Source organism: Prionailurus viverrinus, chromosome E1 (genome assembly GCF_022837055.1).
Source record: "Prionailurus viverrinus isolate Anna chromosome E1, UM_Priviv_1.0, whole genome shotgun sequence".
Classification (NCBI taxonomy): Eukaryota; Metazoa; Chordata; class Mammalia; order Carnivora; family Felidae; genus Prionailurus; species Prionailurus viverrinus.
Genome location: NC_062574.1, coordinates 51,278,363 through 51,296,482, shown reverse-complemented (window position 1 = coordinate 51,296,482; position 18,120 = coordinate 51,278,363). Strand labels below are relative to the sequence as shown.

At 57.5% G+C, this 18,120-nt stretch overlaps 1 protein-coding gene across 5 annotated transcripts in view; it reads right to left on the bottom strand.

The window, feature by feature from the left end:
* Nucleotides 1–18,120, bottom strand: part of RPTOR (regulatory associated protein of MTOR complex 1) — a 335,785-nt gene that overhangs the window by 163,561 nt on the left and 154,104 nt on the right. For all 5 annotated transcript variants that reach the window (XM_047834016.1, XM_047834017.1, XM_047834018.1 and 2 more), the window contains one exon: nucleotides 5,350–5,525. In XM_047834016.1, the coding sequence (XP_047689972.1) occupies nucleotides 5,350–5,525 (176 nt within the window). The remainder of the gene's footprint in view (nucleotides 1–5,349; nucleotides 5,526–18,120) is intronic.

Below are 18,120 nucleotides of genomic sequence, written 5' to 3'. Positions count from 1 at the left end.
TACCTACTACTAAGGCCCAACACACAGAGCGAGGCGTTTTACTCCCTGATGTGTCTCCGTGGCCTCACCCTCTGGGAGGGGCTCAGACTGTCTCCGCCTTCAGACATGAGAAGTAAGGCAGAGCCATCGTATCCAGTTTTTTAAAAGGAACTAAAAACCTGATAACACACAAGCACTGAATGCTCAGGCAGGAAGTTTGTTCTCCAGCAAAGAAGCTGTATTCTAGAAAATTCTAGAGAGAACCGTTAACCCCATCATCAAAAACCAGCAAGGATTTCTGTCTGTAAAGGTGATTCTGACTGAGTCTTGGCCCAGTCTTTAAGAAAGATACAAAGCAAACGTCACAGGCAGGGTCTGCGATGGCACAGGCACTGCCCTCTGCTCAGCCCGGCCGGACACACAACGGGGGCCTGGCGCCTGGGCCTCTCTGCGTCCCGAAATTCTGCTCCGTGAGTCAGCTGACTTGTCTTTGCCTTTTCTCCATCCTGGGGCTGAGGTGTCCGCCCTCTCTCCTCTGCTGAGTCATCATGACTTGTCCGACTCCTTCTTACGTTTGGCTGGAACGTCACCACCACGGTGGCGAGAGCAGCTAGCGTGACGGCATGGCGTCCGGGCCACCGCAAACTGCCGCGTGCTGAGCTCCGCCCGCCTGCCTGGGGCCTGCCTGTCTCCTCTGCCTCCCTCGCTGGGTAAACACAGGAGGGCAAGACTTCCCATGCGGAGGAATACACATTAATCCGGTGTCACTAACATTTAAACTCCCTGAAATTCCTCAATTTAATTGAAAGGAGAGAAACACGTTCCTTGACCTCTATTCAAACCAAAATAACGTCTATCATTTTCTTTAATAAACAATACGATTACATGCTGCACAATGCAATAGGCATCAATCTAGTTTATAGCAAATTAAGTGCCACTGGGTTGTAATTTTCAGTAGTACACAAATATAGCCACAATAAATTTAAAATGGAATTCTGCCACCAAAGACGCAGAAAAAGCCAAAAGAAAACCTGTATTTTAGACTTTTGTACTACGTTGATATACATGCTGAGTAAGGTAATCACTTATATAGGGAATAATGTACTGGCTCGTTTCAGAATTACTGACATTATCAATTTCTGAAAATAAGAAATACTGAAGCAAAACACGAAAAGAAAATCCAAAAACCGGGTTTCCCAACAACGACTTCATCATCAAATAAGATTCACAAATACACTTGCCGCCAAACAGGGCCACACACACGTTTCGCACATACAAAGCAAGGCTGTGGTACGTTCATAAAGCACACGGTATTCTTCTCCACTTGTGCCTTGTATAACGAGTGAGTGCTGCTAAAAACCGTCGTCCTACTCACATAAGAAGGAAGGAGGGGGGGAGGGTATTTCCTGACCAGTAGATGAGGACAGTGGTCTCACGCACACTAAGATTCTGGTTCCGTTTTCAAAAGCACGAGCTGGCTAAAGTAGGGCCCAGTGGCTGTTTTCACAAAAACAGTTTTCTGGAAACACAGCTCCTCTCATCTGTCCACGTCCGTACGGCTCCCCCACACCACCAGCAGAGCTGGGGTCTCGGGCACCCAAGGCCTCAACTATTCACTATCTGGCCCTTTACAGAAAAGCGTGGCAGACCCCTATCCTCGGGTTACTGTGAGCTCTCCTACCGTTGCTGACTAGCACCCTACATCCCAAAGCCCTAGGCTTTGGTTAAATAAAACAATAAAACAGGGAACGTGAATAAAGCGAAATCTTATGCAGTCACGACAAATGGTGTTTACTAACAGTTTCTAATGGTCTAGGATAAATTTATTATAATGCTAAAGATGAAGTAGCAGAAACTGCGAATTTTAGCCTCATTACATCCGTGCAGAAACGTACATGCATAGAAGTAGAGACTAACAGGCAATACAGCAAACAGGTAACACTGAGTGTGTCAAAGTTGGTAAAATCTTGAATGATCATTCTCTTCTTTTTGCGTTTTTTAGAAACGTGTTTACTTCTTTTGAGAGAGTGAGCGAGCACACACGCGCCTGCATGAGCAGGGGAGGCAGAGGGTGGGGGGCAGGGCAGGGGAGACAATCCCAAGAAGGCTCCGTGCTGTGAGCGCAGAGCCCGACGCGGGGCCGGATCCCACGGACCGTGACGGCATGAGCTGAGCCAGTCAGGCGCCCTTCTATTTACTTTTTGTAAGTTTTCTGCAAGGAATGCACACCCTACTTTAAGGTGGAAAATACTGACTTTGCAAATGAAAAACCAAACCTTAACCCTGGAAATACAAATGAGCACTACCTACCAGGCTGTTTTCCTTTCTCCATTTAAGACAAGCTGGTGGTTTTTGACCGGTTGTTACAAACGAGCACACATTTCACCTGACGAGTCTTCCGAGGATCGTGGTCTGTCGCCGTCACAGGCTGAGGACCGCACAGCCACAATCTGATTCATCCGTTAGGCAGAGAGTGGCTTACCGCGAAGATAGACCCGCCGGGCAGTGCCCGACTGTTCCAGACGCACCCTTCTGATGACCACCGCCTGCAACTCTGGCGCGCTGATTCCGAAGCCCCCCTGACGGGAACCACGTTAGTTGGAGCTGCTTCTCACTGTGTTTCCCACCAGACGCTTACTTTTACAAGCTTTAGTTACATCCTCACTCCCGACAGGATTTCGGGCAGCTCCCGAGACAACGCGTCCTGTCGCGGTGGAGTGAAGCCCGCTCCCCGATCAGAGGGCGGGCTCGACGGCACCCAGCTGTGAGTGAGGGGCGCCAAGTCCTTCCCGACCAGGGTGGAAGGGAGCACGTCGGGGACACGGGCGAGGACATCCGCCTGCTGCGGGGGCGGCGACATGGGCAGGTGTGGGGGCCGAAGATTCCCGCTCAGGCCCTTCTTGCCTCCTTTTCCTTCCTCCCTCCCTGCATGCATCTCCACCCGCCCGCCCGAAAACCCGCAAAAATGCCCCGTGCCAGGCCCAGCAAACAGCCCCGGCCCAGGGCGGGCGGAGGCCCGGGCACACCTGGCTCCCGGCGTCGTTCGGGAGTCAGCGCGCAGAGGCAGCAAGGGCAGGAGACCCTGGGGGGAGAGGCGGGACAGAGAGTGGAAACGAGGCCCGCCCCCGGGAGAGTCCAGGCGCACGTGTGGGGGCTACTGCCCGCTTTCGCCTTGGAGCGGACAGGGAGGGATCGGACGGGGAGGGATCGGGCTGGGAGAGTAGCTGCCTCGGGCTCTTATCAGGTCACGTTCCCACGCAAACACCCCCCGGGCTGTCCCCGTCAGTCCTCCGCGTCAAGGTCAGGGGCTCGGCGTTCAAAGCAACCCACGTCCGACGCCGGTCCACCCCTGACCTCACCTACACCTCTTCAGCTTCCTAGGCCGATGACCTGCTCTTCTCAGAGACGCGCGTCACCCCTGGAGTCGGCGGGGCTGTGAGCCACCTGTCTGCAACGCCCCTCTGCTCCTCTTCAAACCCGGCCCCCTGCGGGGACCCCCATCGGGCTGCGTCTCCCCCAGGATGCTTTCCCTCGTCTCCTTGGCCCTCAGAGATTCTCTGTCCCCTGGGCACACGAGAGCCCTGGCCACGCTTGTCCGCGACACTCAGGCGCCCTCGGCAGCTTGTGTCCTCAGCCAGACTGTAAATCTGGGAGGACAACTTCGCGTCTCCTATGGCGCTTAGGGTGGGTTTTCAGGACACAGCGGAACTCAGTTAATTATTTCCTGGGTGATGAACAGAATCACCTTAAGCGGCCCTTCCTCCTCTCCTGGCGACCGCCAAACAGCACCGACAGTTACGGAGAAAAACTCAGGACCGGCCTCGTGAATAAAAAGCCACATTGAGAGAGTTGTGCCCGCAGGGGGGTGGGTGACGGTGCGGAGCCCGCGTGTCCTCCTGGCCTGAGCTTCCGCTTCTTTCCACGTTTGGAGAACGTGTCCGTGTCACCCTCAGGAAGCAGCACCTCTGCCGACCTCTCCCTGCACACGGGAGCGCCCGTTTCTCTCTGTGTCGCCTGCCCTCTCTGTTCCCTCCTGCGGCCGCCCTTCCAGCTGATGCGGGCTGTGGCCCCCTCTCCTGCCACGGATCCCTCTCCTGCCACGGGTCCCACCTGCCGTGTTCCTCCTTCCAAACATCATCGTTTTCCTACCTCTGCCCCCACCGGGCTCTTCCTTAGATTCCCGCTTCGCAGTCCTGCCTCCTGCTTCTAGCCTCTTCCTTCCTTCAGCCCCGTCACGTGCACACAACTTGCTTGGGGCCGTTCCACAGCTCTGTCCCGCGCTGGCCGTGCCCCTCAGGGTCGACCTCTGCTTCTCGGGGCGCAGCGGGGGACCTGTCAGCTGGCGGTTGAGCTGGGCGGCTAGGAGCCCCTCTGGGCAGCTCCCCCTCACTGCTGACTCCTCACGGGGAAGTCACCCTGCAGGAGGCTCTCCCTGGGGCAACCCCCAGCCCTGGGATGTGGGGGGCGGGGTTCGGGGGGGCAGAGGGGAGCTGCTCCGCCAGCCCAGCATTGTCCACCTCACCGGGGGGCCTGGGCGGACTGGGAACACTGCTCTAGCTTCTGTCCAACCAAGCAGCTCCGGCCCTCAGGGGTCTCCCCAGGGGCCTGTTGCTGAGCTATTATATTAGCCCCCAGGGTCCACACGTGTCTCAGCTGCTTCTCTGGGCTCGTGGGAAGGACGGGGGGGGGGGGGGGGGGGGTCTGTGGGTTCGTGTGCCGGGCCGCCCTCGGAGAAAGCCCTGGAAAGGGCCCACCCGGCAGACAGTGAACACCACCCACCAGCTGTGTGCTTCCCCTATGCCTCCCGGACGTGTGTCCCTCTCCCGGCTGGACAACAGCTAGACAATCTTCTCCGCAAAACATAAAATGGAAAATGGAAAAAGAGCAACGGGACGGCTGGCAGCAGAAAACTGGAAAACTGGGTCTGGGGGCCAGAGCACCCGCGTCCCGTGGCAGGTCCCGCGTCACCGGCGGGACTTAAGTGCAGGTTCCACCGTTTGGAAGGCCCACCCATTTCCTCAGTCGTGCTCTGGAAAGTTCTGGACTTCTACAAAGAACAGTGGCAGGAAAGAATTTGGATTTCCTGAATCAACTGAAAGATTAGACTCCGACTCTAGCCTGGGGCGAAATGGCTCCTCTCGTCACAACGGCCTTCCCTGTGCTCAAACACAAGCCTGTGTTCCAGAGCGACCGACCGCGTGCAAAGCTCACTCCCTCGGGTGTCGGGTGTGGAGAGGGCGCACCGGGAAACCACAGAGCGGCCAACCGCACGCGCAACCCGCCCGACGCTTCAGCCTCGGGAGGCTGAGTTCACACCCGTCTCGGGATCCCCATGGGAACCCCAGGACGTGGCGGGAGCCACTTACTTACCAGCGCAGGGCAATTTTGATGGGGGTGGTGAGGCAGGACGTGAACAGGTCGGCCGGGAGGTCGGGGATCATGGGCAGGAGCTCGTTGGCCTCACAGGCTGCCAGCTGAATGCAGTTTTTCATGGACGGGGGCAGGGGCATCTGCGCGAGCGGGTGGTTCGGGTTAATGGCAGCAACCTGCAGGGGGAACATTAAAGGCAAAGAGCGGCTTAGGGGTCGTGGATAAGTGCAGGCTCAGCTGGAAATGTGGCCCCAGACGAGACGCGAGGCAGGCTGCACACCCTGGGTGTTCCTGAGGCCCTGCAGAGAGGCCGCCGTGGAGTCCCCTGGGGCGGCGCGGCCTCGCGCTCGTTACCAAGGTCCCTCCCCCGACACCGCGAGGCCGGGTCCCCGGCACATCAGTTCTTTACGGTTTTCCGTGCGCAGGTCCTTCCTTACTCTGATCATACCAACGTCCAAGCATGGTTCCCTCCAGGGCTCTTCCAGTGTCTTGTCTGTTTTAAAACTCAGTCTCTTGTCTGGCATCACTTACTTTGGTGTGTTTACTGACACGGGGTGACGTCCAGCCTACGGGGTGAGCACCGCCACCACCCAAGTGCAGAGGGCGAATCTGAGCGCGGCGGACCCGCTGACCCGGCACAGCCGGAAGCCTGGGGAGCACACGGCTCCTCACCCGGCGGTGGGCCGGCTGGTCTCACGCTCCCCTAGCCTCATGTGACATCTCAAAGTCCTTCTAACAGGCGTGTTAACTCTGCAGTCAGGGAAGAGGGTTTTTCTGTTTTGTTTTGTTTCGTTTCGTTTTAATGCAGAATTTAATTTCTCTTTAGGGCGGGGAAAGTAATATCTGCTTGATATTTCCTTCGATGAGGTTCTGGAAGGCAGGGGCACCGGAAGAGGGGCCTCCAGCTCACTGAAGTTTCAGGAAGAAAGGCTCCACGCTAATTACTGCCGGTGGTGAGGGTGCATGCATTTCACTTTTGACTAAATGAAATCTAATTAAAAGTGTCAATCTAAAATGATGTGACACAGTAAAAAGTTTTCTTAAAAATCACACACAGGACCATCAGACGCGAGGCCTCCGCGCATCCTCATGAAAAGCAGAATTCACCGACGTCTGGGACCCTCACTCAACCGAACCCGCTCCCTCCGCCACGGCCTGGGAGACCCTCCCCGGCCGCACCTCTGTGCGGCCCGCTCACCCACCACGGGTCCTGCTGCCATTTTCAGGGACGCGGCCCGCCGAATGCGCGAGGGCTCCCACGGCTCACCACGTGGAGCCGGGGCACGGAAGCAGAGGGCGGCCCTCCCTGGGGTTGGGCGCAGGGGACAAGGAAGGTGCGGACAAAACGTGCCCACTCAGGGCCGCTGGAGGGGCTTCACGTCTCCTGGGCTTCAGCGGCCCTGCGTGATGATGTGGGCCCAAAATGCCGGTTCTGTGGACCAGCACAACGTCCAGTACCTGGACACTCACTCACCAACAGCCCCGACCTGCGCGGAATGAAAGCTATTTACCGCGGGTCATAACCCAGCCTGTCTGCAATCCAGGAAGTGAAGCGGGGTGACAGCTCCCAGGCACCTTCTGACCCCGCCCCGCCGTGAGGCCTGGGAGCACGCGGGCCCCGCAGCCTCCTGCCACCTGCGGGGGTCCTTGGGTGACCACCCCGGAGCGGCAGGACTCCTTCCTGTCCCCGCAGACCACGGCTGTGCGTCGTGCCTTGCTCGGACGGGCTGAGCGTGAATCTCAGTGTTTGCTCCTCGCGGCTGCAGTTGTTGACCCTTCTCAAGGCTCTGTCACGTTCCCTATTTCATTTGCTTTTTGAAACGCCCGCCCATGAGGTAAGCTGTATTTCCATTTTTAGAGATCTTCCGCGACGAGGACACGGCGCCCCCAAGGACTCGGCCAGCGCCTGGGTCGCGCAAGCACGAGGCTGCTCCCGGTCCCCGTGCTGCGTTGCCCCCCCCCCCGGGACCCTGTGGAACCCCCAACCCCGGGGCACAGACGGGGCGCCCCGCAGGCTTTGCCCACCAGCCCCTGTGCACTCAGATCCCACGCCCGCGAAGCCACGCTCACTCACTGGTACGCGGCACAGTGCCAAGGACGTGGGCCGTCGTGATTGCTGCTGGTCAAACCTTGTTTCTAATCTCAACGTTTCTCAGATGGGAGGTGGTGAAGGTTGTGGTTTCATCAACAACCCAGTCCACAACAGGAGCATTAAGCCCAGAATCTGTAGAAATTCTACTAGACCTCATACTAAGTGCAATTAAAAATTTTTAATTAAAATACAACTTTCAGAAGAATGGGTTTTTTTCCTTAATTGTGGTAAGACACAGATAACATGAAATCGACCACTTTAACCATTTTGAGCTCATGGTTCAGCAGCACCGAGTACCTGTCACCAGGCTGCAGCCACCAGGCACTGGGTTTTTAAAGCGAACGTGGCCGAGTCGGCAGACCCACGCCCCAAATCCTCTCCTTGGCTCCCGCTCTCAGCTCAGCGCGACGGGGCACCTGCTTCCCAGGGGAGACGGGCTCCCCGGGGCCGCTGTGACAACCCCGCCTGGAAGGGCGATGGGTCCGGGTGCCAGGTGGGTCGGCAGCCCCTCAGGCCCGAGTCTCGGGGAAACGTCAGAGGCCGGGGCAGGGACGTGGCGACGCTCTGGGCCTCGGCACTGGGTGCGCGTGCCCCCTCCCCGGTCCCGGAACCGGGCGGCCAGGCTCAGGTGGGCCGGACAAACCTCCGTGGAGTCCGGCGCGGAGAAGGGCGAGCACAGTGGAACTTCGGTGGGAAGATGCGGCTGTTAAGTACAAACTAGATTCCACACTCTTATCTTCCTTTGCAGAGAGCTGTCCATTTTCACAGTGGAGACGCTGGAGGTCCGCGGGTTTGAGCTTTCCGGTTCACGATCTGATTCCCCGTTAAGCTTCCTCTCTACCGGTGCTGGGAATGGACGCGCAGGCCCTTCAGCCACAAGTGCGGACACCGGGGCTCTCCCACGCTTGCTTTTCCGTTGAGCACCTGATCTAATGCCTCTCGGGAGGGGAGCACTTAGTCACGCCAACGCCACCCACAGGGAGCTCAGGAGGTGGGTGTGCGCATGCCGGCAGCCGTGGCGGAGCTCGGTGGGCTTCGCGAGGCCTCCGCGAGGTGTGCAGAAGTCTGTTCGGTCTGGTCGACAGGCGGTGCTCCCACCTCGCTTCCTTCCGGGTGGCGAGGCAGAGCAGGGCCTCCGTGCGACGCTGTTTGGTCTGCACCTCGTGCCGCCCCGCACCCCCCAGCATTTGGCTCAAAGCCTGGAAAGTCCTGAGGCTCAGGAGGCGCTCCGTGGACGCCAAAGATGGACGGGAGGCAGGTACACGGAGAAACGTCTTTATCCCAAGTACATCTACTAGAAATGAAATTTCCCAATTAAAAACGGGCATTGATAGAAAGCCCGACCCCTTCACAGGCCCCGTGCAGCGCGGTGTAAACGGGGACCATGTGGCAGGTCTAGCCGCTGATGGTCTCAAGAAACCTGTCACAGCTGTTCAGCGGGAATCCAGCGGGAAGTGCGCCGTCACGGCCCCTTCCTTCCCACCACGCCGCCGGGTGCACAGAAGGCACATGAAAGCCCTACTTTGGGGATAATTAGGATCTGAAACGTTTTTTAAATGACACTCAAGGCAAAGGATTCCCCCAACGAATCATCATTTCTCAGGCTCGCTGACCTATCTTAGTGCAGGGGTCATTTCCCACACATCGTGTTGGTTTTGTATTTATCCAAGATGGTGACCTTTCAATCGAACTTAGTCTTTGCAAACAGCCCGCGTGCAAGGGAACGAGTCCCTCAGAGAACCCGAAGAGCCGCCCAGGCGTGGACGTGAACAGCGCCAGCTGGGAGCCGGCGCTCACCGAAGGGCACGCCCGACACGCACCTTTACCCAAAGGGGTTTCTCCTGGGGAACCTAGAGACTCGAACACAAGAAAAATCTTCGACTTTCAGAGCTCACTGGAGCCTTCTGGAGGATTTGGGAAGGGTCCAGAAAAGTCCTCGGATGGGATGTACGGCAAGCAGACCCAGCAGAGGCATCTGCTGACTGTTCCGCACGTGTGGGTCGCCTGGCGCTCGGGAGGGCCGGGAACCGTTCCCTCTGCTCGGTGCGGCTGCTGGGGGCCGCGGTGGGGGGGTGGGGGTGGCGGGAGGAAGGGGCTTCTCTCGTTTTCTAAATAAAACTCTGACATCGTGCAGCTTCTTTCCCCACATACAGATACTCACACGAGACAGGAGTGAGCGCACTGGTAATTCCTGGCCTCTAACAAGGGAAGTTCTGAGAATAACATCTACCCGGCGACAACGCCGTTTCTGGCTCGCAGCCCTTCTCAACTCAGCGACGCCCACTTCCTAGGGACGCGCAGGGTTCAGAGAGAGACAGATCTCTAGAGGACTCCGTGTGCTGCTGGCCCAGCTCCCTGCAGACACGAACGGGGCCTCTATCACGGGACAGACACTGCACTGAAGACGGCAGGGAAAAGTAGCGGCCGTCACTTTCTAGAAGTGACTTACGGGAGTTTACGCGTAGCAGGCGGTGAGTAATAACTTCACAACCAAGCGGTGCCTGTGGCTGCGGGCCACCTGTTCCCAGAACGGGAGTCACTTTCACTGGAGGAAGGCCACGGAGGAGCCCTCGGGGCTGCCCTTCGAAGGGCAGAGGAAGAGCCCCTTTCCAGCAGGCTTCTCACAGCTGCCCCGAGAGCTCGCCCGAACGAACCACCAGAGCTTGAAGCCATTTAGCTGTTAGCCACCGAACAGTTTGGAAGGTGCTCCGGAGTCATTCTATGCCTCAGTGAGGATGCTTCATCAGAACAAAAAACCAAATTCTACTCCCAGAGAGTCAGCAACCAAAGAAAAGGAGACACTGAGAAATTCCGCACCCTTCCGCTTCAAGAAGAGAACTTCTGTTTTTTGGCTTTATGAACACTGCCTGTGTGAACATATGTTTTCAGTTCTCTTGGGTACGAGCCCGCAGGGGAATCACTGGGTCACACAGCGGCTCTAAGTTTAACATCCGAGGAGCCGCCAGGCTGTCGTCCAAAGTGGCTGTGTCACCGCACGTTCCCGCCAGCAGCGTGCGGGCTCCCAGTCCGCCACCTCCTTGCCAGCACTTAGAATTACCCACCTTTGCTCTAGCCGGCGTGGTAGATGTGAAGCACGCCTCGCTGTGGTTTGGACCTCGTCTCCCTGGCGGGTGTCGGCGTCCCTGTCCTGCCTTCTGGTGAAGTGAGGACAGAGGGAGCGGACACCCCGCCCAGCCCCGCTTCTCGTCCTGGCGGGGAAACAGTCTCCTGCCAGAAGTATGATGACAGCGGCCGGTTCATCACAGACACTCTTTAGCCAGCTGAAGACGTTCCCCTCCAATCCTGGTTTGCTAAGAGGTTTTCCTTTTTTAACATAAAAGCGTGCTGGATTCTGTCAAGTACTTTTTTTCTTTTTTTTTTGCATCAATTGATCTGACCATACGGCTTTTCTTCTCCGGTCTGCCGGTGCGCCGGATCACATTAATTGATTTTTTTAACTATTAAGCCAGGCTTGCACAGCTGGAATGAATCCCCCCACTCCCCCAGTCATCGAGTGTAGCTTTTTATAGATTGCTAGAACCGATCTGCTATTATTTGCTGGAGGCTTTCTGCATCTAAGTGTGTGAGAGATAGGGTTTAAGTGTTTTGTTTTTGTTTTTTTTCCATTTGTACTGAGTGTCCCTTTCGACATCAGGGAAATAAAATGCCCTCCCCTTTCCACCTTCTGGATGAGCTCTGTATACAACTGGTGTGAATGCTTCTTTATAAACGTTTGGCAGAACTCTCCGGTGAAACTACCTGGACCCGGAGACTTCCTTCTCAGGAACTTTTAAATTACAAGGTCAACGTCTTCAGTGGTTATTGGACTATTCACATTATCTACTTCATCTTGGTGGGGCGTGTGGATTTAGAGGAAGCGGCCCACGGCTCGAAGTCGTCAAACTTATGAATGTAGCATTATCCACGTATTCCCTTATTATTCTTTTAATGGAGGCAGGATCCCGACTCCGCTCTCCTTCCCTGTTCGTCGGCCTGGCTGTAGGTCACTGAGGGTTCCTGAGAAGCAGCCGTTTGCTTCATGGATTTTCGCTGTTTTCACTTTCCATCATTTCTGCTCCTACGGCTGTTGTTTTCTTTCTCCTTTGATAGCTTCTTGAGGTAGTGCTGCGGTCTGAATGTGTGTGCTCCCCCAAAATGCTGCCGAAATCCCAACCCAGAGTGATGGCGCTAGCAGGTGAGGCCTCGGGAGGGGGACACGTGCCTGAGTCAGGGAAGCCCCTTCCACCGCGTGAGGACACAGCGAGGGGCCCCCGCCAGCCCACGCGGGACCCCTTGTCTTGGGCTCCGGCCTCCAGAGCTATGAGGAACGCACTGCTGTTGTTCACAAGCCCTTCCGGAGTCCCAATGGACTAACACAGGTAGGAACTTCTGACCCATTGTTAATTTTTCTCCGACGCGTTTCTGTTGTGTTTCTATCACTGACTTCTGGTTGATTCTACTCTGGTCAAAGAATGTACTATCTGATTTCAATTACTTCACGTTTGTCGAGGCCTGTTTTACGACCCAGGACATGCTACACCTTGAGGAATGCTCCCCGGATGCTTGAAAAGGATGTGTATTTGCTGCCGCTGGGTGCAGGGCTCAGTAAGTGGCAATTCGATCCTTACGACTGACACTGCAACCCAGACAATCATTTTGTCTCCAAAAGGAGACAGTTTAATTTTCTCTTCTGCAGTCACACGCCTCCTGTGTCTTCCCTGTGCTGTGCTGCACACATCGGGCTACCATACACAGCCGGAGAGGAACAGGGACGGTGACCTGGCCTCTGACCTGCGTGTGAAGAGACCACCGGTCTGCTCGCCCCCCAACCCCTGGGTGGGCCGGCAGCCTCCCACCTGCCCTTCTCCTCCAGCACGGCTCTGTGCTCAGCCTGTTTAATGCAGCCATTTTTCTGGCTGCCAGAGAAGGCCCACTGCCCCGGGCCGCCGAGGTCTCTGCGAGAGATGCCTGGCCATTACCTCGGTTCCTCGGGCTCCGGCCCAGTGGGTGGTGGGGAGATCCCGGGGGAGGGAGCAGGTCAGGAACAGGGTCCTGCGCCGCATCCCAGGGTGCGGCCAGGAGCTGAAAGGATTAAACTCTAGATTTACCTCCGGAGAAGCTCCCAGTTTTATGATGGCTGCAAACAGTGTATTATATTCATGAATCTGGATTATCATTTGGTTTTTTTTATGTTTCATGCACGCCATTCCAAGACCAAGCATATCTGATGAATCATGAACGTATCAAAAGAAAATAACTAAAGGGAATTTATTCAGATGTATATTTACTTACGAGGCCACATCTGTAAATATTTCCTGAATATCTACCTCAAACGAGGCAACCCTGACAGGTTTACATAATAGATGTAACTTACAGCCGACAACGCCAACAGAAGAGACACTGCAAAATGACATATAATTAATTGTCAAATTATCCGTGTAACACAGTGCTGCATGCAGTCAGGCCTGGGGAGTGTCCAGGCCGGGGGTGGGGGGGGGGGGGGAGTGTGCAGACCTGGGGACCACCTAGGTTGGGGGAGCATCCAGACGTGGGGAGCATCTAGATCCAGGGGAGCATCCAGGCTGGGGGAGTGTCCAGATCCCGGGGAGCATCCAGGCCAGGGGAGCGTCCAGGCCAGGGGAGCATCCAGGCCGGGGGAGCGTCCAGACCCGGGGAACGTCCAGACCCGGGGAGTGCCCACAAGGGAAGCAGAACTGGAGCCGCACCCTGAAAGGTGAGTGACCACAGACACACTCGCTCGCCCAGGGGGAGGCCTGACACCCTCAGCCGTGAGGGCTCCGAAACTCTTTGCGCAGAGAAATCACTTCCCTTTTTCCCCAGACCTTCACATTACGGGTGAGGAACGTAAAAGCTGCCGAGTGAGAAGCCCAGCTTCCCACACACCCCACAGGAGGGACGGGGCACGGGTCCCGGCCCCGGGGAGCTCCTCCTGCCACACAGGCTGTCGACAGGATGGCATACAAAACACTCTGCAAACAGCACACGTGGCACGAGTGAACGGGAGCCGTATCCACCGGCCAGCAACCGCGGCCTCGGCACGGGGAGCCCAGCTCTGCTCAGCGCCTCCCCAGACAGCCCTCCCCACCCTACACGGCCCCTCGTTTCCCGGGCCTGCTGGCAGCGACCGTCCGATGCCCTTGAGGCTGCCTCCCCACGAGCCTTCCCCCCTTCTGGGCAGCCCCCCAGAGCCAGAGGGCCGGCCTGCCCCACTGGGTCCTTTATGTCCATAATGGAGGGCGCTCGTCTCCCCAGCCAGGTGAGAATCCCAATTAGAGGGGCTTCTGCTGGATTTCTTTTTAGATGAGCCCCTCCTCACCCTCCTATAAACAGTTGAAATGGCAGAATTTCTTTTTAAGTCACACGTGAAATTCTCTTCTGTTCTGTGTGTGAGAGCCAATACCAGGTATATATACGTTTAACACCTTGTTTTGAGAACCTTTGCTGTTGTGAATTCTTACTGCTTACCGTGCATAAAGTACAAGGCACAGAGGAGAGGGGTGAACTTGGCCAGCTGTCATTAGGAAAAGGGCATGAAACCGTCCAGGGTGTGTGCAGAGACGCAGAGGGGAAGGGGGATCACCGGCCACAGCCTCACGTGGCGTGGGCTGGAAATGCGGGCTCACCGGAACACCTGTCATCGGGACAGCCCGGGGCTCAGCTGTGTGCTGAGCAGCCGCACCGGCCCTCCACACAAAGCGCTGGCACCTTCTTCGCTAGACAGAGTTACTGACGAGTCTGGGGCGAAGCAGGGCAGAGCAGCGAGTGTGGCCCACGGCGGCCCAGGAATGTAACGCCCCCGCACGGTGACCTCGCCCCACGGACAGCCCAGCCCCGGCCGCTTCCCCTGACGATTTCCGCCCCCGAACACGAATACACGGGGGTTTCTCGCCATTCTTCCTGGCAGAGGGCACAAAGTCCTCTCGAGCCTGTAGCATCGAACACAACAGTCCACGTAAACCTAAGAGAAAAGTTAGTACCTGGGGAAACGGAGGCGACTGAGAAGAGAAGGGGACGCCGTGTACGAACCCACAAATCAGCATCGTTTTAAGCCTAAAGGACAACGTTGACGCAGTTATCAGGTAACCGCCTTCTGGTTCCTCTGCAGCCGGACTGGGGGCGACGGGGGCGACTGGAGCCTTGGAGCCGGACGCGCCCCGAGCCACGCAGAAGCTACGTGGCGGGGCCGTATCCCGAAGCGCCCGGCGTGCCCGTGGCAAGTGCCTGGAGAGCAGATTCCAGGCAGCGAATGGCAGTCACGACACGTGCCTCCCTCCAGGCAAGCTGGGAACCAACCTGTGGTTTTGGGGGTCACTCGCGGGCGCCACGAATATGACCCTGGCGCGGACCGCAGACTTGGCCGGGGAGGCCACGGGCGTCGACACAACGTCTGTCTCCGGCAGCAGCAAAGGAACCGTGAGACCTCGGGACGGGATGCGTCAGTTGTGCGGATGCACACGCAACTCACGTGTCCTGAGGAGACGTGAAGATTCTGACGTTAGTCACTTTTCGTCAGAATCACTTGGTTTAGCTGCCTGACGTGAGGTTTAGTCACAGCGATGGACACGCGGGGTTTCGAACGGAAAATCGTCGGGCGGTTCCGTCACCGTGGAGTCGGTGACGCTCCAGGAGCAAGTCTGTTCCTCTCCACGAACACGAGCGTCCGTGCGGCAGGTCTCCGCGGGCCGGTGGCAGCCGGCGGCACGGGTCGCACAGACCGTGCGGAGAACGGAGGGCAGAATCAGGGTTTACTCGGAGGCGTCGCGGGAAGAGCCTTGCAGGGCGCCGGCGAGCGGGAAGACAAGACGCGGCGCCGCCGAGCGCCACACCGAGCGGCGGTCCAACGCCGAGGAGGACAGGCGGTCGGGACCGAGGCGGGCACGCGGCTCAGCCCCACCTGTCCCCGGGAGAAGGGGCGCTGCGGCTCCCGCCACCGGACGCCCGTGCACTCACCTGCCTCCCGGGCGTCTTCCGGGCCGAGCGGGAACAGGCCTCCCGCACACGACAGCGCTGCAGACGCTCGTCCCCCACTCCGTTCCCGCCCACCGCCCCCGACCACGGCGGGGGCCGGGCACCCAGCGCCAGCCACAGACAGAAGGGAGGTCCGCTGGGCAGGGGTGCCCCGCCTCTTCCCGCCTCACGCACCGCACGCCGCAACCGTCAGGAGAAAACACCACCGGCCGAGGGTGCCAGAGCGGAGGGTGAGAGCGGCCCGGGCCCCCGGCCGCACGTGAGTAACGATGTTGCGGGCCTCCCAGGCCCTCCCAACGACGACCAAGCGCTACGTGATTGGAAACCAACAGTGAGCTGCTTTTGCCTTCCCGCCGGAAGCATCCAGACGCGGACACCGAAGGGCTGGGAAAGCTCACCCCGCGCATCCTTCCTCAGGTCGTGACCTGAGAGTCGGCCCTACCAGAAGGAAGGAGAAAAACCAAGGAAGAGGCAGCGGGGGGGTCTGCAAAACAGTGGCTGCTCCCAATGAAGGGAGGCCCAGGACGGCGGCTCCGCGAGGCGCCTTCGAGGAGCGGGGGGCCGGGGAGGAAGACCCTCCGGACAAGGCACATTCCGAGACGCGACGCAATCCCAGCCAATCTGGGAAGACGGGAAACACTAAAGAGCTAAGTCAAGAAGAAAAGAGAAAGTCTCCAGGAAGATCCAAGAAGCAAACAAAAACCGTTACACAAACGGAAACCACAGCACCCGATTTAGCCACCGAATGAGGTGTTTACGTGGATGCGATCAAGGAGTCAAGGCTTGACGTCGGTCACGTTTTAGAAGCGGCCGACACACAAAGCCCGGGCTCCGCCACAGGCAGGGAACGGAGGGCTGCCGTAAAAGTCAACGTTGCAGAGCTACGAAACCATAGATGTGACTGATTCCTGATGAAACCAGAAGCAAACACATACAGCTGTTATTTCAATCTGCAAAGGCTACCAAGCACAGAAAACCCCAAACCGGGAAATAACGCGAGGGCCGTGGGGAGATGGCCGGGGGGGGGGGGGGGGGGGGGGGGGCGGTGGTGGTTGGTGGTCCACCTCCTGCTGGCGCTCTTTAGAAGTCACTCATGCACGCAGCAAACGGGGCTTAGAGCTACCACGCGTCTTTGCCACCAAAACTCAACATGATTTCTCCACTTCTTTAAATAGAAGTGACGGCAGCTCTGTTTTGGTTTGTATGATAGCAGAAAGCCCACAGATAACCTCAAATCTGTGAATCAAGCAGTGCCAGCACAAGCATACCGTCTGCATCGACAGAGATGCTCGCTGGAGGAACCAGAAGGCCACGGGCGCAGGGTCCTGGCCGGGAGGTGTGGCACCAGGCTCGGTTCCCCCACCACTGGCCTCTGGACTGTCTGGTCTTTCAAGTCCTGCCATATGCTAATCTGGCAATCCTAAAAATACTTCTCGTGAAGAGACATTGAAAGCAGAGGGGTTTGAAGACTTTCTCTAACTTTCAAGTCACAGAGCAACGTGACCCAATGACACGTGCGGAAGATGCCTGAGTGACGGAGGCTGCGTCCTCCCGGCTGTGACCAGCCTCCGGCTCTGAGCCGTGCTGGTGCTGTGCTCTCCCGGGAGGTGCCGCCCTCTGCACCTGCCGCACTCCTCGGTGGGGGGGGTCTCCCGGTCCCGCCACGAGATGGGGCCACGGCCAGCGTGAGAGCCGACGACCGCCCTCCCCTCCCAACGTGTGCCCTCCCCCTGGCACCACTGCGTGCACCGCCGAGGCGCCCCGGCCCAAGCTGCCATCTCCCTGCCTTCTGTGCGATCGTCTGACCCTCTGCCATTTCAACACTGGCACGAACCACTTTACCTGCCAACGTCTCTTAGCTCACACATCACCATCTACCCACTGAAACGCCTGCCACGTGCTTACTGTAAGTTGACGGCACTTGACCCACGGAAGAGAAGGTAAGAATTTCTCAGAAGAATAAAGCGAAGCGGCTACAGAGGACTTCTGTTTGTCCAGCATCCGATGAAATGGCTAAAACAAACATTAAGATATGAGGTGGGAGCCAATTTTATCATTTTACTTTCTGCTGTTTACGCGAGAGGCCAGCTGGACAGCGGCCAGCCGTAGTAGGTGTGGCGGCAACACACGAGACTCAGCACGCGGTCGTTAGAGGAGAGAATACACGTAAGAGAGCTGATCGCAAGACACGCGGCGCGACTTGGTGCTGCCACGGATCCAGCACCTCAGACAGCGTATTTCTCGTTTGCTCTCCCCCGGGAGGAGTGAGTCAATTAAACACTTTTTCCCCCAAAAAAGACGCGTGGACATCTTTTTTGTCGCGCTCAACCAGATGAACGGTTTCTGAGGCTGCGTGAGCCGTGGCGACACGCAGAGAACACGACAGAACTGGCAGAGGGGACCCGCACGGTGCGGCGAGGTCCGCGCCCAGGCTGCGCCCGCCACGCCGCGATGGGCTGAGGCCGGCGGTCCGTCCCTCCTTAACCACCCTGAAGCTCGTGAGTTGGGATACAAATCGGGCAGCATTCTCTGGCGTTTTTACTTACATACGTTAAATGTAAGAAGACAACCTTTTATTGCCATATTCATTACCTGCCGAGACTTTAGCGCTCACGGGAGAAGCCGTCCCTTTGGGTAGACGTGGGTGAAAGGCCTAAACACAAGGTAACGATCAGACAACACGAGACGCG